The following is a 23,989-nucleotide window of genomic DNA, read 5'->3' as shown; positions in this document are numbered from 1 at the left end:
AGTGTGAAGTGTGTATGAGGAGCAATGGCGCACAGCTGCAGTGCTGTGCGCTACCTTGGTGAAGACAGGACGTCTTCATGCCGCCGATTTTCCGGACCATCTTCCTGCTTCTGGCTCTGTAAGGGGGACGGCGGCGCGGCTCCGGGACCGAACATCAAGGCTGGGCCTGCGGTCGATCCCTCTGGAGCTAATGGTGTCCAGTAGCCTAAGAAGCCCAATCCGGCTGCAAGCAGGCGAGTTCGCTTCTTCTCCCCTTAGTCCCTCGCTGCAGTGAGCCTGTTGCCAGCAGGTCTCACTGAAAAAAAACAAATTCTAAGACTATAACTTTCTAAGCGCTCAGGAGAGCCCCTAGTGTGCATCCAACCTCGGCCGGGCACGAAATCTAACTGAGGCTTGGAGGAGGGTCATAGTGGGAGGAGCCAGTGCACACCAGGTAGTCTAAGATCTTTCTAGAGTGCCCAGCCTCCTTCGGAGCCCGCTATTCCCCATGGTCCTTACGGAGTTCCCAGCATCCACTAGGACGTTAGAGAAAGAAAAAGAAATGTTCTGGTCTAAGTAATCACACGAAACGGAATCTATAAATATTCAAATCGAGGAAGGGAACCTGCTTGGAGCTGATGGTATGAGTCAACCTGATGTTCAATTTGTTGGTGTTCAATAATCCAATGAATTCCATTAGGAGTTCTCTTTCTCCATTCCAGATAATAAACACGTCGTCAATATACCTCAGCCATAAGTCCACATGCATGGTATATTTCTCGTTTGTTGAGTTGAAGACATGGAAGTGCTCCCACCACCCCAGAAACAGGTTAGCATACGTTGGGGCGCATGCTGCGCCCATTGCTGTTCCCCTTATTTGCAGAAAGAATTGGTCCTGGAACACGAAATAGTTTCTGGACAGGACAAAATCAAGTAACGTCAGAAGAAAATCCGAGAAGTCATTGGCTACTCCTTGATCTAAGTAATGCTTGACAGCTGTAATTCCTTGATGGTGATTAATACTTGTGTAGAGGGCTTCTACATCTAGGGTTACCAATAGAAGATTATCTTCACAGTGTACATTATGGATCTTGCGCAGTAAATCTGCTGTGTCCTGCAGATAAGAAGGTAAGGCAAGGACATAGTCACGAAGGTGAAGATCGAGGAACCGACTCTGTTGTTCCAAAAGGCCCCCGTTCCCAGACATAATTGGTCTTCCAGGCGGTGTAGAGGCATCCTTATGTATCTTCGGAAGTAAGTAAAAGGTTGGTGTTCTCGGATTCTGTGTTGTTAGATATTTTTGTTCGGATCTGGAAATCGTGCCCTGTGTTGTTGCCCGTTGTATTATGGAGTTGTAGGCAGTCAGAAATCTTGTAGTAGGATCGTTAAGAAGTTTTTTGTAGCAGGAGGTATTGTGGAGTTGACGATGAGCCTCAGCAATATACATTTCTCGTGGCCAAATTACAATATTACCACCTTTATCAGATGGTTTAAAAATTACGTCATGCCAGGTTTCCAGTTCTTGTAATGCTTTGCGTTCTTTAAATTTTAGATTCTTGGGAAAATGGTAGAGGCCCTGTCTAGTTTGGGCATAAATATCATCGAATTCCTTAGAAACTCGATTAAGAAAAACCCTGATCTCCGGGTTGTTATTATCAGGAGGAAAAAAGGTAGATTTGGGTCTACATTGGGGCCTGTGGGTGGTTGGTACATCCATACTCGATTCTGCCTGTAGTTCTTCCAATTCTTGGATAGCATTAAGATCGTTGGTGGAGAGATCCGAATCACTATTGTCCTCTAATTGTCTCCCTTGATGTTTGGAGAAGAATTTTTTGAGGAGAAGCTTCCTACCAAACAATCTCAGATCTTTCTCCCAGGAGAATCGGTTAAAGGGTCTTGATGGAGAGAAAGAAAGTCCTTTGCTGAGTACTGCCATGTGGTCCGGAGAGAGGGACCTGGTGGATAAATTGATGATTTGTAGTAGACTCGAATTATCGGGGTCTATCTTACTGGTTTTCTCTGCCGGGCCGGATATCGAGCTGTCCTTGATGTATCCCAATCTGAGTTTCGATCGACGTGTCTTCTTTCCCCCTCTCCTTGTTTTCCTCGTGTTTTGACGCGGCCTCTTGATCTATATTTATAGAGTCCGTTTCGTGTGATTACTTAGACCAGAACATTTCTTTTTCTTTTTCACATATCTTTTCTAAAAAACTAAAAAACCTTGTTTTGTTTGATCACAGTGGGATATTATTAATTTTTTAATTAATTACTCAATAAATATATGTTTTAAATATCTCTTCAACCTATATCTGAAGAATTTTTTCTTCTTTTTTCAAGAGTGCGCCCACACGAGCTTTCTCTCTCTCCAGTTTTTTAAGTACATGTACTTTCTAGCTCTGGGCGCACCGCCAATAGGGACCATAATTGAAAGGTTTTTTCTTTCCAATATTTGTCCATTTTTGGTTTCTTTTACCTTATCATAATTCATACCGGTGCCAGGTCATTCTTTCTTTTGTTAGCAAAACTCTATGCTGTAGGTTAAATACAGTCTCTGACCAAGGCACGGTCCTCTTGGATTAGCTTCTTACTCACCTATATCTAAATCTTTTTTTCCCCTGGATCTTTCTTAGCAGCCACTCTTCATATTTAGCTCCTTAGATTGTCAAGCCAGTCTTCTTATATCTCATAACAGGTGGTTGACACTCATATTTAAACAGGTTCTGCCAACCCAATATGTCCACTTTTTCCCTGAAAACTGAATTATCAAAACGTCCGAATACTAACATTGCGGATCCCTTCTCAGACACTTACGAACACACTACTCCCAACTCAGATTGACGTACCTCTTTTCTCAAGTTACAGAAGAACTTGCAGAAGAGGACTCGGCTTTCATGGGACGTTACCACATTAGAAAATTACATCAAACATAAGATCGTGCCTCGTGGCCTTAGACCCAAGGTATTTCCCTCCTTTCCCCTTGCAAGTGATAACTTGAAGAGCGAATGGGAAGCGGCCCTACTTAAGTGCTCACATGAATTACTTCATCTTTTGGTGAAACACGATACTCTGTTACTTGACCAAGTCGAGAAAGAAATAGAGGAAATCGGTAAGACCCTAGAAACTTGGGAAAAAGATTTATCCTTTCAGGCAGCTTTCGAAAAACACAAGAAGGAAATCGATCTGTATGAACAGACTATAGTGGATCGCAAACGGACCAAATTCATTCGCAATAAACAAGATTTCGCGAGAGGTGATATCTTCAGGTGGAATCCGACACCTCTGAGTCGGAACCGAAAACCAAGAGAAGATCCCACCTTCTCAGAATTCGAATCTTCTACTAGTGGAGATTCGGCAAGCGAAACCTTTGAGGAAACTGATCATTTCCATCCTCGTTTTTTAGGCCCAAGTCAGAGATCAAGAGGCCGCGTCAAAACACGAGGAAAACAAGGAGAGGGGGAAAGAAGACACGTCGATCGAAACTCAGATTGGGATACATCAAGGACAGCTCGATATCCGGCCCGGCAGAGAAAACCAGTAAGATAGACCCCGATAATTCGAGTCTACTACAAATCATCAATTTATCCACCAGGTCCCTCTCTCCGGACCACATGGCAGTACTCAGCAAAGGATTTTCTTTCTCTCCATCAAGACCCTTTAACCGATTCTCCTGGGAGAAAGATCTGAGATTGTTTGGTAGGAAGCTTCTCCTCAAAAAATTCTTCTCCAAACATCAAGGGAGACAATTAGAGGACAATAGTGATTCGGATCTCTCCACCAACGATCTTAATGCTATCCAAGAATTGGAAGAACTACAGGCAGAATCGAGTATGGATGTACCAACCACCCACAGGCCCCAATGTAGACCCAAATCTACCTTTTTTCCTCCTGATAATAACAACCCGGAGATCAGGGTTTTTCTTAATCGAGTTTCTAAGGAATTCGATGATATTTATGCCCAAACTAGACAGGGCCTCTACCATTTTCCCAAGAATCTAAAATTTAAAGAACGCAAAGCATTACAAGAACTGGAAACCTGGCATGACGTAATTTTTAAACCATCTGATAAAGGTGGTAATATTGTAATTTGGCCACGAGAAATGTATATTGCTGAGGCTCATCGTCAACTCCACAATACCTCCTGCTACAAAAAACTTCTTAACGATCCTACTACAAGATTTTTGACTGCCTACAACTCCATAATACAACGGGCAACAACACAGGGCACGATTTCCAGATCCGAACAAAAATATCTAACAACACAGAATCCGAGAACACCAACCTTTTACTTACTTCCGAAGATACATAAGGATGCCTCTACACCGCCTGGAAGACCAATTATGTCTGGGAACGGGGGCCTTTTGGAACAACCGAGTCGGTTCCTCGATCTTCACCTTCGTGACTATGTCCTTGCCTTACCTTCTTATCTGCAGGACACAGCAGAGAGTGCTTCAGCAACATGGGTGGATTCTCAATCTACCAAAGTCACAGTTGGTTCCGACAACTCGACTAACCTTCCTTGGCATGATACTGGACACAGAACAAAAGAAAGTTTTCCTCCCGTTGGAAAAAGTCCAGGACCTCCAGAACATGTTCCGAGAACTACTGAAGCCGAAAAGAGTGTCAGCTCATCAATGTACTCGGGTTCTTGGGAAAATGGTGGCAACTTACGAGGCCATTCCCTTCGGCAGGTTCCATGCAAGGACGTTTCAATGGGATCTTCTGGACAAATGGTCCGGGTCCCATCTACAATTACATAAAAATAACACTGTCCCCCAGGGCCAGGGTGTCTCTTCTATGGTGGCTGCAAAGTGCTCACCTTCTAGAGGGTCGCAGGTTCGGCATTCAGGACTGGATCCTGGTAACCACGGACGCGAGCCTCCGAGGATGGGGAGCAGTCACCCAAGGAAGAAATTTTCAGGGACTATGGTCAGACCAGGAGTCCTGTCTACACATCAACGTGTTGGAGCTAAGGGCCATATACAACGGCCTTCGACAAGCGGAGATTCTTCTTCGCAACCTACCGGTTCTGATTCAATCAGACAATGTCACAGCAGTAGCTCATGTGAACCGCAAAGGCGGGACAAGAAGCAGAGTCGCGATGGAGGAAGCCACCAGGATTCTTCGCTGGGCGGAAAATCACGTAAGCGCTCTGTCAGCTGTCTTCATTCCGGGAGTGGACAACTGGGAAGCAGACTTCCTCAGCAGACACGATCTCCATCCAGGAGAGTGGGGACTTCATCAAGAAGTCTTTGCAGAGATAACGGATCTCTGGGGAGTTCCTCGAATAGACATGATGGCGTCACGCCTCAACAAGAAGCTTCGGAGGTATTGTGCCAGGTCCCGGGACCATCAGGCAATAGCAGTAGACGCTCTGGTAACACCATGGGTATTCCAGCCGGTCTACGTGTTTCCTCCTCTTCCTCTCATCACAAAAGTGTTGAGGATCATAAATCGAAAAAGAGTACAAACAATACTCATTGTTCCAGACTGGCCTCGAAGGGCCTGGTACTCAGATCTTCAGGAGATGCTCACGGAAGATCCCTGGCCTCTTCCTCTAAGGCAGGCATTCCCAACCACGGTCCTCAAGGCACACCAACAGTGCATGCTTTAGTGATATCCAGGCTGCAGCACAGGTAACATAATTAGTAACTCAGTTATTTTGATTTAACCATCTGTGCTGCAGCCTGGATATCACTAAAACCTGCACTGTTGGTGTGCCTTGAGGACCGTGGTTGGGAATGCCTGCTCTAAGGGAAGACTTGTTACAGCAGGGGCCCTGCATGTTCCAAGACTTACCGCGGTTACGTTTGACGGCATGGCGGTTGAACGCCGGATCCTAGCGGAGAAGGGTATTCCGGAGGAGGTCATACCTACTCTAATAAAGGCTAGGAAGGAGGTGACGGTAAAACATTATCACCGTATCTGGCGGAAATATGTCTCTTGGTGTGAAGCCAAGAATGCTCCTACGGAAGATTTCCATCTGGGTCGTTTTCTCCACTTCCTACAGACAGGAGTGGATATGGGCCTAAAGTTAGGCTCTGTTAAAGTACAGATTTCGGCCTTGTCAATATTCTTTCAGAAGGAATTGGCTTCTCTCCCAGATGTCCAGACGTTTGTAAAAGTAGTACTACACAGCCAGCCTCCTTTTGTGCCCCCGGTGGCACCATGGGACCTGAACGTGGTGTTGCAGTTCCTTAAATCACACTGGTTTGAACCCCTTAAAACGGTGGAGTTGAAATTTCTCACCTGGAAGGTTGTCATGTTGTTAGCCTTGGCATCTGCGAGGCATGTGTCAGAATTGGCGGCCTTGTCTTACAAGAGCCCTTACTTGATTTTTCACGTAGATAGAGCGGAATTGAGGACTCGTCCTCAATTTTTACCCAAGGTGGTGTCTTCATTTCATATGAACCAACCTATTGTGGTGCCTGTGGCTGCGAGTGACTTGGAGGATTCCATGTCCCTGGATGTAGTCAGGGCCTTAAAAATTTATGTGGCCACGACGGCTAGAATTAGGAAAACAGATGCATTGTTTGTCCTGTATGCTGCCAACAAGATTGGCGCGCCTGCTTCGAAGCAGACTATTGCTCGCTGGATCTGTAACACGATTCAGCAGGCTTATGTTACGGCTGGATTGCCGTTACCGCATTCAGTAAAGGCCCATTCCGCTAGGAAGGTTGGCTCTTCTTGGGCGGCTGCCCGGGGCGTCTCGGCATTACAGCTTTGCCGAGCAGCAACTTGGTCGTGGTCAAACTCTTTTACTAAATTCTACAAGTTTGATACCCTGGCTGATGAGGACCTAGCATTTGCTCAGTCGGTGCTGCAGAGTCATCCGCACTCTCCCGCCCGATTGGGAGCTTTGGTATAAACCCCATGGTCCTTACGGAGTCCCCAGCATCCTCTAGGACGTAAGAGAAAATAAGATTTTAAACCTAACGGTAAATCTTTTTCTCCTAGTCCGTAGAGGATGCTGGGCGCCCGTCCCAGTGCGGAAAATCTGCAAGACTTGTATATTGTTATTGCTTACATAAGGGTTATGTTACAGTTAGACTCGGTCTTGGACCGGTACTGTTGTTTGTTCATACTGTTAACTGGTTATGTGTATTCCAGGTTATATGGTATGATTGGTGTGGGCTGGTATGAATCTTGCCCTTAGATTAACAAAATCCTTTCCTCGTGTTGTCCATCTCCTCTGGGCACAGTTCTCTAACTGAGGTCTGGAGGAGGGGCATAGACGGAGGAGCCAGTGCACACCATACTAGAAAGTTCTTTTAGGTGCCCATATCTCCTGCGGAGCCCGTCTATACCCCATGGTCCTTACGGAGTCCCCAGCATCCTCTACGGACTAGGAGAAAAAGATTTACCGGTAGGTTTAAAATCGTATTTTTTTCTTGTAGAGTGATTGAAAGTAGGGACCGTTTGGGGGAGGTAATGGGGAGTGGCTGCAAAAACGCAGCCGTGTCACACCCATTTTCGGGGAGTGTATCTGCCTTCAGCTAATCATGTACGTACTAAAATACAGAGCGGTATTCAATTGATTATAGCGCCTGAAGTCCCGTCTAAAGTGATGGGAGATCTCAGGGGTGATATTCAATTGCATGTAGTTTTTGCACTGATCACGCATAAAGCAGCTAAACCCGACCAAAGTGCTGTGCGCGATCGCGAAAAGTGCCGTTTGGATGCCCAAACGTGTGTAACTTTGCGCAATTCAGCTCACTACCCTTGGGTGGGGCAAGGAGAAATGCAGACACCGGCAGCCATCGTGCCCGAACGAAGCTACAATTGAATAGCTCCATTTGGGCTCCATCTGGTGGCTGCTGGCAAAAAAAAAATTTGAATTCCGCCCACAGTGCCTGCATCGCTACTGCCGTGTCCATAGGGTACCCTAGCAGCCAGATATTCCTCGTTATTGTGTATAGTCTACATGCAGTTGCGAATGAGTTTGCAATGCTTAGGTGGTCGTCTGTATCTTCTTCTTCTCAGGGCGGCAAGTTCACTTCGGATGATTAGTAATTCTGTAGTGTAAAACTTTGCAGCTGCGTAGGCATGTGCGTACAAACAGATTCAGCCCTGTTTGCATGGGATGGGTACTCTGTATCTCTATGACTTTTCATCTGAGTTATTACTTTGTGCCCCATAGAACATTTGCTCCAAATGATGCCCAGATGAACGACATGGAATATTACGAGCCGGAGTCGGAGGGTGGAATCCTGAATTGCCACAAGTGCAAATACCTGTGCACTGGCCGGGGTAAGGAGTGTGATATGATCAGGTTAGAGTACAGTAAAAAGGAAAAAAATCTTTATAAAATGTGCGCACAGATAACATTGCAAAGAAAGAGGATAGTCATACTGTAGTTGCCTAATTTCACAGAGACTTCCAAATTTCAGCAGTTCCCCAAGTCCTGGTAGAGAAGGAAACCCTCCATGACGTGGGCGGGGAATGATTATGTGGTTTCTTATGAAACGCGTCATCATTGGCCTTCCAGCTGCAAATGGCACATTATGTTGCAGGGCTGTGATGACGCGTTTCTCCGTCCCTCCCACCTGGACTTACACATACTCCCTGTCCCTCCCACCTGGACCTCACATATTTCCCTGGTATATTTAAAAATGAAAATTGAAGCTAAGATCTTGTAACTCTTGTCTCTCCGTCAATGTCCTGGCATAAAGTAAAAATACTTTTTGGCCTCTAACTCAGATACTGAGCCGTGGATAGAAACTGTCTAGCAGAAGTGGCATTTCCAGTTCTGCCAGTTTCACAGTTTGGCAGCTGTAAGCCAGCACTCGGTAGGGAAGAAATGAGGGCTGTGTGACAGAGATACTGTTCTCTTACCTGTTTATAGGTTCTGTCGGTTGTACATTGTTTCTCCTTTAACAAAAAGTAAAATCCATAAAAGAAATTCCAGGAACAAGGAAACCGCAGCATATGTTAATTTTTTTCTCCATTTAACTAAAACTGATTGTCCCAGATCAGCTAAAACGGAAAAAGCCATTTGTTCCCATTTCTGTCACACTGTAGTCAATGTTACAATTCTAGTTTTGTATTGGCAATATGATGGTTGGGGATGTTACCCAGATGTCCAGCTGCCACGCAGGTGATCTGATGGGTGTCTTTTTACTTAAGGCACCTCTTGCGCATAGATGCTGCATACGAGGACGCAGCGACTGTGCTACAGCGTCTACCTTTGATTCAGCCGCGAAGTCACTTTTAGTATTTTAAAGAATAAAAAACATCAGTGTAAATGAAAGAGATTAAGAGGGGTATTCAATTTGTCGAAAAAACGGCACTTGTCGTTCGTTTTTAGGTCAATTTTACATTTGATCTACTCAATGACCATGCCGTTTTTTCAACTGGTGGAAAAATCCAGCACTGGCGAAAACCACGTGTATCTGCGAATTAGCCCGTTTTTGGCGCAATTTTCGTCCATGCCAATTCAACAACAAAAAAAAGTGAAACGGCATGGGCGAAAATTAAATCCTAGATGAGAGAAAATGCCTGCAATTGAATACCATGTCTCGAATTAGTGCCGTTTTTTCAACCAGTCGATAAAACTGCACTTAAACAAACCCTCTAGGGGGTATTCAATTAAGTGTAAAATTGTTCCATGTATTTTTGACCACTTTAAAGTGGACCCATCCCCTACACACATTGGAGGTTGTTGCCCATTTCTCTACGTCCTAGAGGATGCTGGAGACTTCGTAAGGACCATGGGGTATAGACGGGCTCCGCAGGAGATATGGGCACCTAAAAGAACTTTCTAGTATGGTGTGCACCTCCTCCAGACCTCAGTTAGATCTTGTGCCCAGAGGAGATAGGGTGCATTACAGGGGAGCTCTCCTGAGTTTTCTGTAAAAATAATTTTGTTAGGTTTTTTTATTTTCAGGGAGCTCTGCTGCATCGTGGGACTGAGGGGAGAGAAGCAGACCCACTTCTTAAGAGTTAAGGACTCTGCTTCTTAGGCTACTGGACACCATTAGCTCCAGAGGGAGTCGGAACACAGGTCTCACCCTGGGGTTCGTCCCGAAGCCGCGCCGCCATCCTCCTCACAGATGCCGGAAAAAAGAAGCCGGGTGAGTATGACAGATCATAAGAAGACGACAGGCGGCAAAAGACTTCAGATATTCATGAGGTAAGCGCGCAGCAGGTAGCTGCGCGCCATTGCTCCCACATTTACACACACACATGGCACTGATGGGTGCAGGGCGCGGCGGGGGGGGGGCGCCCTGGGCAGCAATAAACCTCGTTTTTAGGCAAGAAGCATGTAGTTAGGCTGCGGGGCAGTAAACTATGAATCCCCGCCATTTTTTTCAAAATATCGAGCGAGACCGAAGCCCGCCGCGCGAGGGAGCGGAGCTTGATCCCTCAGCACTAACCAGCACCATTTTCTCCACAGAGAACACTGGCTCCCCGGACTCTCCCCTGCTGAGCATCAGAGGGCTGAAAATAAGAGAGGGGGGCACATATTTAAAGCGCAGTGAGTAAGGAATTCTGTATACATTTATATGTAAAAGCGCTATCTGGGGGGTTTTCCCTGGGTCTGTTGGCGCTGGTGTGTGCTGGCATACTCTCTCTCTGTCTCTCCAAAGGGCCTTCTTTGGGGAATTGTCCCCTTATAGTTATATCTCAGTGTGTGTGTGGGGTAGGCTTATCCAAAGAGGAGGTGGAACAGATGAGTGGTGTGTCTCAGTCGGCGGTGCCGACTCAGGATTGGATGAATATGTGGCATATGTTAAATGCTAGTGTAGCTTCACTGCATAAAAGGCTGGACAAAGCAGAGTCCAGAGCGTCGGCAGGTAATCAATCTACAGATTGTGCCGGCTCACAGGACCCGTCGGGGTCTCAAAAACGTCCCTTCTCACAAATAAGGGACACAGATACCGACACGGACTCTGATTTCAGTGTCGACTATGATGAAGTAAGGTTGCACCCCAGGGTGACAAAAAGTATTCAGTGCATGATTATTGCAATAAAAGATGTGTTACATATCACTGATGAGCCCTCAGTGCCCGACACGAGGATACACATGTTTAAGGGAAAGAAACAGGTTATAAACTTTCTTCCTTCCCATGAAATTAATGAGTTATGTGAAAAAGCTTGGGAAACTCCAGATAAGAAACTGCAGATTCCCAAAAGGGTTCTTATGGCGTACCCTTTCCCTACACAGGACAGGGTACGTTGGGAATCCTCTCCCACAGTGGACAAAGCCTTAACACGCCTTTCCAAGAAGGTGGCGCTACCGTCCCCTGACACAGCAGCCCTCAAGGACCCTGTGGACCGCAGGCAAGAGACTACACTAAAGTCTATCTACACTCATACTGGTACTTTGCTTAGACCGGCAATTGCGTGGGTATGTAGTGCAGTAGCAGCTTGGACAGATACACTGTCAGCTGACCTTGATACCCTAGAAAGGGATACAATTTTGTTAACATTAGCTCATATTAAGGATGCAGTCTTATATATGAGGGACGCTCAAAGAGACATTGGTTTACTGGGTTCAAGAGCCAATGCTATGGCTATTTCGGCAAGAAGAGCCTTGTGGATCCGCCAATGGACGGGGGATGCAGACTCAAAAAGGCATATGGAGGTTTTACCTTACAAAGGTGATGTATTGTTTGGGGACGCCTCGCGGACCTGATCTCTACAGCTACCGCGGGTAAGTCGACCTTTTTACCTTTTGTTCCCCAACAGCAAAAGAAACCCCCACAATATCAGATGCAGTCCTTTCGGTCGCATAGATCCAGAAGAGGTCGGGGCTCCTCTTTCCTCGCCAGAGGTAAGGGTAGAGGCAAGAGGACACCTGCTGCGGCTGGTTCCCAAGAGCAGAAGTCCTCCCCGGCTTCCGCTAAGTCCACCGCATGACGCTGGGGCTCCCCTGCGGGAGTCCGCTCAGGTGGGGGCACGCCTTCGACTATTCAGCCAAGTCTGGGTTCAGTCAGACGTGGACCCTTGGGTGATAGAAATAGTCTCCCAGGGCTACAAGCTGGAATTCGAAGTGGTGCCCCCACACCGATTTTTCAAGTCGGCCTTACCAGCTTCTACTCCAGAGCGGGAAGTAGTGCTAGCTGCAATTCAAACGCTGTGTCAACAGCGAGTGATTATCAGGGTTCCCCTGAGCCAACAGGGAAAAGGGTATTATTCAACCCTATTTGTGGTCCCGAAGCCCGATGGTTCGGTCAGGCCCATTTTAAACCTAAAATCCCTGAACCTGTACCTGAAAAGATTCAAATTCAAGATGGAATCGCTCCGAGCGGTGATAGCCTGCCTGGAAGGGGGGAATTTTATGGTGTCACTGGACATAAAGGATGCTTACCTTCATGTCCCCATATATCCCTCTCATCAGGAGTACCTAAGATTCGCGGTACAGGATTGTCATTACCAGTTTCAGACGTTGTCGTTTGGGCTGTCCACGGCCCCGAGGATTTTCACCAAGATAATGGCGGAAATGATGGTGATCCTGCGCAAGTAAGGAGTCACAATTATCCCATACTTGGACGATCTCCTGATAAAAGCGAGATCAAGAGAGCAATTACTGGAGAACGTGGCACTCTCTCAGAGAGTGCTTCAGCAACATGGGTGGATTCTCAATCTACCAAGTTACAGTTGGTTCCGACAACTCGACTAGCCTTCCTTGGCATGATACTGGACACGAAACAAAAGAAAAGTTTTCCTCCCGTTGTAAAAAGTCCAGGACCTCCAGAACATGGTCCGAGAACTACTGAAGCCGAAAAGAGTGTCAGCTCATCAATGCACTCAGGTTCTGGGGAAAATGGTGGCAACTTACGAGGCCATTCCCTTCGGCAGGTTCCATGCAAGGACGTTTCAATGGGATCTTCTGGACAAATGGTCCGGGTCCCATCTACAATTACATCAAAAAATAACACTGTCCCCCAGGGCCAGGGTGTCTCTTCTATGGTGGCTGCAAAGTGCTCACCTTCTAGAGGGTCGCAGGTTCGGCATTCAGGGCTGGATCCTGGTAACCACGGACGCGAGCCTCCAAGGATGGGGAGCAGTCACCCAAGGAAGAAATTTTCAGGGACTATGGTCTGACCAGGAGTCCTGTCTACACATCAACGTGTTGGAGCTAAGGGCCATATACAACGGCCTTCGACAACCGGAGATTCTTCTTCGCAACCTACCGGTTCTGCTTCAATCAGACAATGTCACAGCAGTAGCTCATGTGAACCGCAAAGGCGGGACAAGAAGCAGAGTCGCGATGGCGGAAGCCACCAGGATTCTTCGCTGGGCGGAAAATCACGTAAGCGCTCTGTCAGCTGTCTTCATTCCGGGAGTGGACAACTGGGAAGCGGACTTCCTCAGCAGACACGATCTCCATCCAGGAGAGTGGGGACTTCATCAAGAAGTCTTTGCAGAGATAACGGATCTCTGGGGAGTTCCTCAAATAGACATGATGGCGTCACGCCTTAACAAGAAGCTTCGGAGGTATTGTGCCAGGTCCCGGGACCCTCAGGCAATAGCAGTAGACGCTCTGGTAACACCATGGGTATTCCAGTCGGTCTACGTGTTTCCTCCTCTTCCTCTCATCACAAAAGTGTTGAGGATCATAAATCGAAAAAGAGTACAAACAGTACTCATTGTTCCAGACTGGCCTCGAAGGGCCTGGTACTCAGATCTTCAGGAGATGCTCACGGAAGATCCCTGGCCTCTTCCTCTAAGGGAAGACCTGTTACAGCAGGGGCCCTGCATGTTCCAAGACTTACCGCGGTTACGTTTGACGGCATGGCGGTTGAACGCCGGATCCTAGCGGAGAAGGGTATTCCGGAGGAGGTCATACCTACTCTAATAAAGGCTAGGAAGGAGGTGACGGTAAAACATTATCACCGTATCTGGCGGAAATATGTCTCTTGGTGTGAAACCAAGAATGCTCCTACGGAAGATTTCTATCTGGATCGTTTTCTCCACTTCCTACAGACAGGAGTGGCTATGGGCCTAAAGTTAGGCTCTGTTAAAGTACAGATTTCGGCCTTGTCAATATTCTTTCAGAAGGAATTGGCTTCTCTCCCAGAAGTCCAGACGTTTGTAAAAGGAGTACTACACATCCAGCCTCCTTTTGTGCCCCCGGTGGCACCATGGGACCTGAATGTGGTGTTGCAGTTCCTTAAGTCACACTGGTTTGAACCCCTTAAAACGGTGGAGTTGAAATTTCTCACCTGGAAGGTGGTCATGTTGTTAGCCTTGGCATCTGCGAGGCGTGTGTCAGAATTGGCGGCCTTGTCTTACAAGAGCCCTTACTTGATTTTTCACGTAGATAGAGCGGAATTGAGGACTCGTCCTCAATTTTTACCCAAGGTGGTGTCTTCATTTCATATGAACCAACCTATTGTGATGCCTGTGGCTACGAGTGACTTGGAGGATTCCATGTTCCTGGATGTAGTCAGGGCCTTAAAAATTTATGTAGCCAGGATGGCTAGAATTAGGAAAACAGATGCATTGTTTGTCCCGTGTGCTGCCAACAAGATTTGCGCGCCTGCTTCGAAGCAGACTATTGCTCGCTGGATCTGTAACACGATTCAGCAGGCTTATGTTACGGCTGGATTGCCGTTACCGCATTCAGTAAAGGCCCATTCCACTAGGAAGGTGGGCTCTTCTTGGGCGGCTGCCCGGGGCGTCTCGGCATTACAGCTTTGCCGAGCAGCAACTTAGTCGGGGTCAAACACTTTTGCTAAATTCTACAAGTTTGATACCCTGGCTGATGAGGACCTAGCATTTGCTCAGTCGGTGCTGCAGAGTCATCCGCACTCTCCTGCCCGATTGGGAGCTTTGGTATAAACCCCGTGGTCCTTACGGAGTCCCCAGCATCCTCTAGGACGTAAGAGAAAATAAGATTTTAAACCTACCGGTAAATCTTTTTCTCCTAGTCCGTAGAGGATGCTGGGCGCCCGTCCCAGTGCGGAAAATCTGCAAGACTTGTATATAGTTTTGCTTACATAAGGGTTATGTTACAGTTAGAATCGGTCTTGGACCGGTACTGTTGTTTGTTCATACTGTTAACTGGTTATGTGTATTCCAGGTTATATGGTATGATTGGTGTGGGCTGGTATGAATCTTGCCCTTGGACAACACGAGGAAAGGATTTTGTTAATCTATCTCCTCTGGGTACAGTTCTCTAACTGAGGTCTGGAGGAGTGGCATAGAGGGAGGAGCCAGTGCACACCATACTAGAACGTTCTTTTAGGTGCCCATATCTCCTGCGGAACCCGTCTATACCCCAAGGTCCTTACGGAGTCCCCAGCATCCTCTACGGACTAGGAGAAAAAGATTTACCGGTAGGTTTAAAATCTTATTTACTCTCTTTACGTGACTCATGCATCAAAAATGTCACTAATTCGTAGTCAAAATTATAGTAATAAGATCAGACAGTAAGATACTGCCTCCAGTATACGAGCAGGGAGTGGGGGCACTTTTAGTAGCCTCACGTGTTCAGTGTGACATCTGACAGGCACACAGTCATATGCGATACATAAGAATTTTTCCATTTTCTTTCTTGCCGGGATCAAACTTGGGTGACATTTTACGATGCATTGATCTCTTGTAGAACTTTGTACCTTGAACAGTGAAATGTACATAAATCCTCATAGCTGAATCATAGATTTGACAGGAGGCACATTGCCCTATAATAATAATATGAAATAAGCAATGTGATGGCGTTACTTAGATTGAAAGTAGCTTTAAGCTAAGGATGTTGTTAAGATTGCTCAAGTGATAGTGCCAAAGTAACACATCTGACACGTTTCATTTTGGATTAAACCAAAGCTTTGTCAGATGAAGTTGCGGATTAATCCACAGTGAAACGCTTCAGTTAAACTACTTTTACCCCTTTTATTCAGGGTTTTTGCACAGGAGCGTGCAAAAACCCGGATTGCAGGCGGTGTAAAATGGTCCCCTCTCCAAAACCTCGGGTTCATTTTCCCGGGAATCCAACCCCACTATCGACCAGGGTTGCACACGGGTAGGAGGCGGTGTAAGTGGTAAGCCGGGTCATCTGACCCGTTACTCAATTACAGCATGGCAGACATCCTGAACCGCAGTGTCCAGCGGGCGGTCGGGAGGCTAGGGGTCACAGCAGCACCGTGCCGGTTTGCTATGCAGCGCCTGAGGCTGGAGACACGGCGCATGCTGTCTATGCAGACAGTATCGCCGTGTCAAGTGCCCGGCAGCGCCGGAGGGTGGGTGCAGCACAGCAGTTTCCAGGTTGCTGGGCTTGCCCCCACCGTGACGCACCGGAGTCCCAATCTGACAGGTTTCCTGGCGCTTGGAGATTACATCATCTCTAAGCGCCGGTCCAAAAGACACCGCACCTGCATGCAATACCTAGCCACACTGCGGTGTAAAAGGGGGGAGTCCCGGGTCTGACCCAGCTTGGAACCGTATTCCAAATCCCGGGTTGTATCTGGGATTTTGGTGTAAAAGGGGTTCTTGTGACTACCACTAGATTGACCTTAACAACATCCTCCGCTTAAGTAGCTTACATACATCTGTGCGCAAGAGGTGCCTTCCACACCCCTATCTTCAGACACTTTATTGCATTCATTTCTGAGATGATTCTACTGATTTCATCCCATTTCCAGAACTTGTTAAAAGAATCAATATTATTGCCAATAAAGGATGCCAAAACTCTATACAGTTACTTATCCTCAATAAAAGAGCATTTACTATTCCAGGAACCACTTACAGCTTTGAATTCCCTGTGTCACCTGATGTATATTTGCATGTAGTGTATTTAGATCGGGTGTAGTATGGTATGCCAGCGGCTGGCTCCCGGCGACCAGCATACCGGCGCCGGGAGCCCGACCACCGGCATACCGACAGCGTGGCGAGCGCAAATGAACCCCTTGCGGGCTTGCCACGCTGCGGGCACGGTGGCGCTATTTATTCTCCCTCCAGGGGGGTCGTGGACCCCCACGAAGGAGAATACCTGTCGGTACGCCGGCTGTCGGGATTCCGGCGCCGGTATACTGTGCGTCGGGATCCCGACAGTCGGCAACCTGAAGACCACCCTTTAGATAAGTATACTTGCTGAGGCTACAGCTTCATCATGAAGAATGTCCACCTGTAACCTTTGCTTTATGCCGAGCCAGTTGTTGTAACTAAATTTACATAATCTGGACAGTGTTAATGATGTTGTGTTTGTATAAGACACGGTTCAGCTATAGATTTGTAGGAAAGAAATTACTAATTATATAAATTATATAATTATATATATAAAAAAATAAAGTGAAGAAATAAAAATAAAACAGTTACAGGAGAGCTTTGCACAGTCTTAAGCCGGGTACACACTGGGCAATTTCAGCATAAAAAATAAACGTTAACGACATAAATGTTATCGTTTATTTTATGGCTTATATCGTCCAGTGTGTATGGGGGTAATGGTGAACGATGTGTGCTCCAGCACGTCGTTCAGCTCAACCTGTCAATGGGGGTAATTCCGAGTTGATCGCAGCAGGAACTTTGTTAGCAGTTGAGCAAAACCATGTGCACTGCAGGGGGGGGCAGATATAACATGTGCAGAGAGAGTTAGATTTGGGTGTGGTGTATTCAAACTGAAATCTAAATTGCAGTGTAAAAATAAAGCAGCCAGTATTTACCCTGCACAGAAACAAAATAATCCACCCAAATCTAACTCTCTCTGCACATGTTATATCTGCTCCCCCTGCAGTGCACATGGTTTTGCCCAACTGCTAAAAAATTTCCTGCTGCGATCAACTTGGAATTACTCCCAATGTCGGGCTGACCTGCGTGTCCGGGAATGCTGGCGCTGACCGATAACATTCAGTGTGTACGCGCTATACCATTCAACGATATAGTCGTTCATGTCCGGCATTTCAGCATCGCCCAGTGTGTACCTAGCTTACGACGTTAAAGTTGTCTGAAGGTAAAAAGGACATTCTGCTATTTACTTCATACTTTTATATTCACTCTAATCTAAACTGCTCTTGTCCACTCTCACTCTTTGCAGCTTGCTGTCAGCTTGTGGAAGTTCTACTCAACATGCTCATCCTGATATGCTGCTCCGTGTCCTACAACTCCACAGGGGGTTACACGGGGATAGCTAACCTGGGAGGCATTTACTATTACCAGTATGGTGGGGCCTACAGTGGCTTTAGTGGTGCAGATGGAGAGAAGGCCCAGACACTAGACCTCCAATTCTACCAGCTGAAGCTCCCCACAGTCACTGCCTCCATGGCCTTTGGGGGTGCTATCATGGCTTTCAGTTGCCTGCTGCTCCTCCTAGGAGTGCTCCGCGTCCCGTGGCATTGGCCTGTGTGGCTCCTGGTGGAGTGTGCGCTAGATGTTGGAATTGCTGTGGGCTACATACCGGCTCTTTACTTCTACTTCCAGCACCTGGAGGCAGCTTATAACTCTCAAGTGTGTAAAGACCGGCAAACTCTCTATAGCAGCAAAGGTTACCAGGGCTTTACCTGTGGCCTGCAAGCCGCAGACATTGCAGCCGCTCTGTTTGCATGTGTGGCGATAATCGCGTTCATCATGAGCGCTGTGCTTGCCATTAAGGGATTCCGGACTGTCCGCCGCATGAAACAGAAGCCAGTTACTACACTGGAGTTCTAGCTTTTTATATACACACACATATATATATATATATATATATATATATATTATATCCTGTCGACTACAGATTGTAGATACATGTAAAGTGTCATGCTGTATATTGCGGAGATGCTTTTAAGTATTTGTAAAAAAAAAAAAAAAGCTATAATAAAAAACCCAAAAAACTACAGAACAATAGTTTACCATTTTTATTTATTCACTTCTTGAAGATAGTGTTAAATTGTAATGGAAAAAAGGCATCTGCTCTCACGGATGCTGCTACAGCATTGATGGTGTCGGCCCTGCTCTGGTAGTTGTAGTAAGAGCACCACACCAGTCACAGGAATTCGGGAGTGCCGGAAAGAGAATTCCTGTGTTATTAGTTCTCCTCTTCCCTCAAGTAGAATAGTCTTTATAAAGACGGCAAGACGGAAGGGGGAATTCAGTTGCCGACTAATTGTTCGCCCAGCCGAATCTGTGCGGCACCTGTCGCACTTTAGGGCAGCTGGATCTCGCACAAAAGTGTTTGCTACCCCGTAGAGTAGCGAGCACTATTGTGCAATTCAATGTACGAATTGGCTGGGTGAAGGGTGTGAGATGGGGTACAGTTTCCGGTGTTTAAACACCAGAACAATTTGCACCCTTCGCTGGCAATTGAATCACCCCCTAAGGCAGTGATTTTCAACCTTTTTTTACTCGCGGCACACCAAACAATATTTTAAAATTGCCAAGGCACACCATCAGTTCCCCAGAGAAAAAAACAAAACACACACATCGGCCTTCACAGTAAAAAAAATAAAATCCACACATATATTGGCCTACACAGAAGAAAACAATCACATTGCTCCCCACATAAATCATGTTGCTCCCTACATAAATCCTATTGCTCCACACATAAATCAATCACATTTCTCCCCACATAAATCCTATTGCTCCCCACATGAATTATTCACATTGTTCCCCCCATAAATCCTTATTCTCCCCACATAAATTCTATTGAAATCCTATTGTTCCCCACAGGAGAAATAAAATAACAAATATTATCAGCTGTCCTCCTCCTGTCCCTCAGTGGTGGGGGTTGTTCATAGTGGAGTTCTGCGAATACTGAGCAGCGGGCGGTCAGGCAGGTGTGTATGTGGGTGGGCAAGGAAAGCTGTGTATGCAGGCGGGAACTGGAAGATGTGTATGCAGGCGGGTGGGCTGGCTGGGTGGTGAGACGTGGCGGCCGTGACCTATGATATCACATCGTTTTCAAGGCATAGGTCATGGCCGGAGCACGACTGATCCTCTAAGAAGAGCCTGGGCCAACAGTTCACTCTGAAGGTGCAGGAAGCTGCTCTGGCTCTGCGGCACACCTTGCAACTGGTCGCGGCACACTGGCTGAAAAAGCCTGCCCTAAGGGTTTGTTTGGAATAGAAAATCTGTAGCAACTTTAGGTTTTTGTTGCTTCCGGGGCTCTGTTGAGCATATTTCTCACTACACTACAAGCCTGCTGCAGAACCTTTCTGTGCTCTCTTGCATGACACATTTACCACTAACATTATTTATATAGCGCACACATTTTCTGCAGCGATTTACAGAGATATTTCACCCATTCACTTCTGTCCCTGTAGTGGCGCTTACACTCTATTACCTATCACATGAACACACACGCTAAGGTTAATTGGCTACTGACAAAAAAACTGAAAATTAACCCACGAGTCATGTTTTGGAGTGTGGGAGGAAACCAGCTCAAGCACAGGTGGCACATACAAACTCCACACACACAGGGCCTAATGCAGAGGTGGATGCAGCAGCAAGGTTGCACACAAGCAGCCGATGTTTTATGTCTGCACATAGGAAGTTGGACCTAGGGAGAATGTTTTTTAATGGGCATTTCTGGGTGGGGGAGGGGGAATGGGGGGGGTGGGGTGGCTAGACAGAGGCGGGCAAGTCTAATTACACAGTACTGCACACACAGGACACCATGTAAAGATGTGGCTGCAGTAAAAGAATCAGGTCTTAGAGGAGAATGAACACATGACCTCAGGGTTGTGAAGTAGCAATACTCACCACTACACAACCGAGCTGTCCCGTTAGTCAATAATAGGCCAATATGACATGATGGAGCCTAAACAAAACAATATGAAGCCATAGTAATCCTCACTGCTCTAGTCTATGCGGTGTTCATTGCGTAAGCTCCACATTCTGGCATTCCATTGTGAGCATTTGTGAGGAGGAACCTTCATAATGAATATCTAGATGTGAGTGTTTAAGGCATGGAAAGTGTACCATGGTCTAGTAGCAGAAGGTATATGGACCGTGCAACCCTCACTTGTGCAAGCTCAATAATTGCAGAGACCGTTGTTTGTTTAAATGAAACAGTATTGGCCAGATTTAAGGGCCACCGTTGAGTTTAGTGAAGTTCTGATCTCCCATGTAGCAGTTCAGGGCGAGACGGTGCAGAGCATCCAACTTTTTTTTTTCACTGCAAAATACCTAATGATTATTTCTACGCTAGTGTCCTGCAAGATGTTTGTATACAGCCCAGATCATGGGGCGTCTTGCTGGAGGACTTGGAAAGTGGGATCTTAGCCTTCTCTCTCTCTCTCTCCCTCCCAGGTGTTCTACAGATGTTGGAGGTGATCCTCAACGCTCTGGTTCTGATTTGTATAATCTCCTCTTACTTTGTCCTTTCTGGGTTCAGCGGTGGCATGGCAAGCGGTGGCTTTGGAGGCGGTTATTACCCATTTGAGGGGCAGGAGCTGCAGGAAGTACGTCAGTTGGACCAGCAATTCACACTGCTCCGGTCTCCCTTGATATACGGGGGTCTGACAGTCTCATTGCTGATGGGGACCACGACGCTTGCCATGCTGGCGGCTGGATCCAAGCACCTGCTGAGCCTCTCTGACAGGTGGCTCCTCTTTGAGGCTGCTTTCAGTTCGGTGGCTTCGTTGGGTTATGGAGTCGCTGTGGGGGTGTTTCTACACTTCGCTATCCAAATTAATTCCACAGATGTGTGCAAGAGACGAGAGAGGCTGTACGCCAGGAATGGCCTCACCTGGATGAACTGTGACCTAGCAGGGACGGACGGAGGAGCGGCAACCTTTGCTATCTTAGTGATTATATTATATGTGGCAAGCGTTGTGCTAGCTGCACGTGCCTACAGAGAAAGGAGAGATCTACAACAGTGACCTAATACCAATTGCCCATTCTATTCGTGATGCAGAAAGCTTAGTGCATTAATACTAATTGTAGCTCATTTCATATGTATAGATAGCTATTCTTATATGGAAGCCCAAGCCAAGACTTATATTAATAGTATACAGCGGCCCGCCATGTATAACCTTTTAATGGTCAGAACAGATTAATCTTATTTCACAGTCCAGCGGATATCACGGAGACAACTGCACAGGACAATGTATACACTTTACCAATTACCCATTCAGAGTATTGTATTGTACTGCCATTGAGGCAGTGGTGGTGTTAGTATACAGCACTGTTCTAGCTCATCTACAAGCCCTAGGAGCACATGTGTATGGTCCTTGTTTTTCAGAAGACAGCCCAATCTCTTATTTATCACACCTGTCACCTATCCACAGTGGAGGCAGCCAGTGTGTGAGCAGAGGTAATAGTGATGGGAATGCAGCCAATCCAGTCACAAGGGATTATTTCCATGGAGAACGGAGCATTAAATTATGGCACCTGATGGCTTGCGAGTGCACAGGATGAGTTCAGTGTTGTCACACAGAGTGCCCTCTAAGCCGCAGAGCTGTGCAACGTACCCAAAAACGGGGGCACCGCCCCAATTTTCTAGGAGTGCCAAGGCCAGTGTCTGCGTCTACTAATGCAGATTTGCTGGCCTCGGCAGAGCAGAAGATGGGGCCAATCTGAGAAACCGTAGTTAAAGCCCCATACACACTAGACGAGAAAGTAAAGGGCCCTACACACTAATAGATTTTAATAAACGATACGAATGAGAACGCGTTCATATCGTTTAGTGTGTAGGAATCAATGATGAACGATGTGCGGCCCCGCACTCGTTCATCGTTGGTGCCCCATGGCTTATGCATGCAGGCCAATATGGACGAGATTGTCCATATTTGCCTGCATTTCTATGGAGATCTTTTACAATCTCATCCAATGTGTACACTCAATGTCGTTAATGTTGCGCGATCCCGTGCACGGTTAACGCCCCCCTCCCTCGTCTGAACATGTACAGACGAGGGAGGTCCTCGTTAACGACAGCTGCAGCATGGCCGTCGTTCCCCTCCGCTGGCATCGGCAAGTGTGTATGCGCTTGCCGATGCCTGCTCCCCACAGCCGCCAATATCGGTGGCGTCGGGGGCTCAGCTAGTGTGTACTGGGCTTTACTCAGATGGACGATGCATCAAACATCGCAACTATCGGATAGCAGCGCTGCGATGCTGGCAGTACCAGTCTTCTGCACTCCTTCGCCAATAGCATATTTTAGCATTGTTCCACATCCAAAGACGCAGCAGCAATGCAATTAGAGCCCATCACTAAATTAACCACTAGGACCTATTCACTCCACCTAGTAAGCGGATAGGCTGCGTCCTCACATATATTGAATAAACCCATATAGTGACTGCCCTCCAGTTTGTAATTGTCAGTTTCTCCTCATGATTTCAAGAAACATATAAATGTTTCCTCTCAATGCACGAAGATAGACTTCAAAAAGTATATCCTTAACTTTATCCATAAATTATGTAATGTGCCTTCTTGTTCACTTCACATTGCGGTCAAGCCTTGCAACATTTCAAGCCCTGTGGTATAAACGTGGGGTGGAATGGCGTACACACTGATTTTACAGCATGAGCCAAATATTTAGAAGCAATAAGACGCAGAAAACAATATAAATCAGGTTCAGTTTTAATTTAATTATAATTTAAGAGATTCTCACAGAAGAATAATTACCATATGTTGTAGGGAGAGATGATATATTACTGACATTTAGGTAAAGAGGCTGGGAATATTTTCTAGACCAGAAACGTCTAAACCAAACCAAAATTGTACATTTATATACTGTACACGTTTATTGCTTTCAAAGAAAATAAAATGTTCAAATAATGGTGTTAGAGGCGTGTCACATCTTTAGTCATGTATGGATTCAGGTGCATGGTTGAACACCCCCCCCTTGCAGTACAGGTCCAGCAACTCCCCCAACGTCAATTGATAACTCTCCCCAATACAATTTGTTTCTCATTACAAATGATTGACAGCACAAACTGTGCATTGGAACAGTTATCACGTTTGCTGAAGTTGTCATTATTCAGTTCTACAAGTAGCATGGTTTCCTTATGCCAGTGAATTACATTGTTGAGATGCAACGGAAATGAAATCACATTGCAGCATGCTGAACATAGCATCCCAAGATGCTGTATTACCTCAACAACATCAAACCGACTTCCGGGTATTTTTAAACAGGATGAAGGTGGACAGTGTT

At 46.5% G+C, this 23,989-nt stretch overlaps 1 protein-coding gene across 4 annotated transcripts in view; it reads left to right on the top strand.

Moving 5' to 3' along the window:
• MARVELD3 (MARVEL domain containing 3) overlaps nucleotides 1–23,643 on the top strand; it is a 68,887-nt gene extending 45,244 nt beyond the window's left edge. For 2 of the 4 annotated variants that reach the window (XM_063945497.1, XM_063945498.1), the window contains exons 3-4: nucleotides 8,117–8,226; nucleotides 17,954–18,655. In XM_063945497.1, coding sequence (XP_063801567.1) covers nucleotides 8,117–8,226; nucleotides 17,954–18,564 — 721 coding nt within the window. In that variant the 3' untranslated portion in view covers nucleotides 18,565–18,655. Of the gene's footprint in view, nucleotides 1–8,116; nucleotides 8,227–17,953; nucleotides 18,660–21,144 lie in introns of those variants that run through there. The other 2 variants (XM_063945496.1, XM_063945495.1) reach the window with 2 other exon arrangements.
• The last annotated feature ends 346 nt before the right edge of the window (nucleotides 23,644–23,989 follow it).

Source organism: Pseudophryne corroboree, chromosome 11, assembly GCF_028390025.1.
Source record: "Pseudophryne corroboree isolate aPseCor3 chromosome 11, aPseCor3.hap2, whole genome shotgun sequence".
NCBI lineage: Eukaryota > Metazoa > Chordata > Amphibia > Anura > Myobatrachidae > Pseudophryne > Pseudophryne corroboree.
This window is presented reverse-complemented; position numbering and strand designations above follow the sequence as displayed.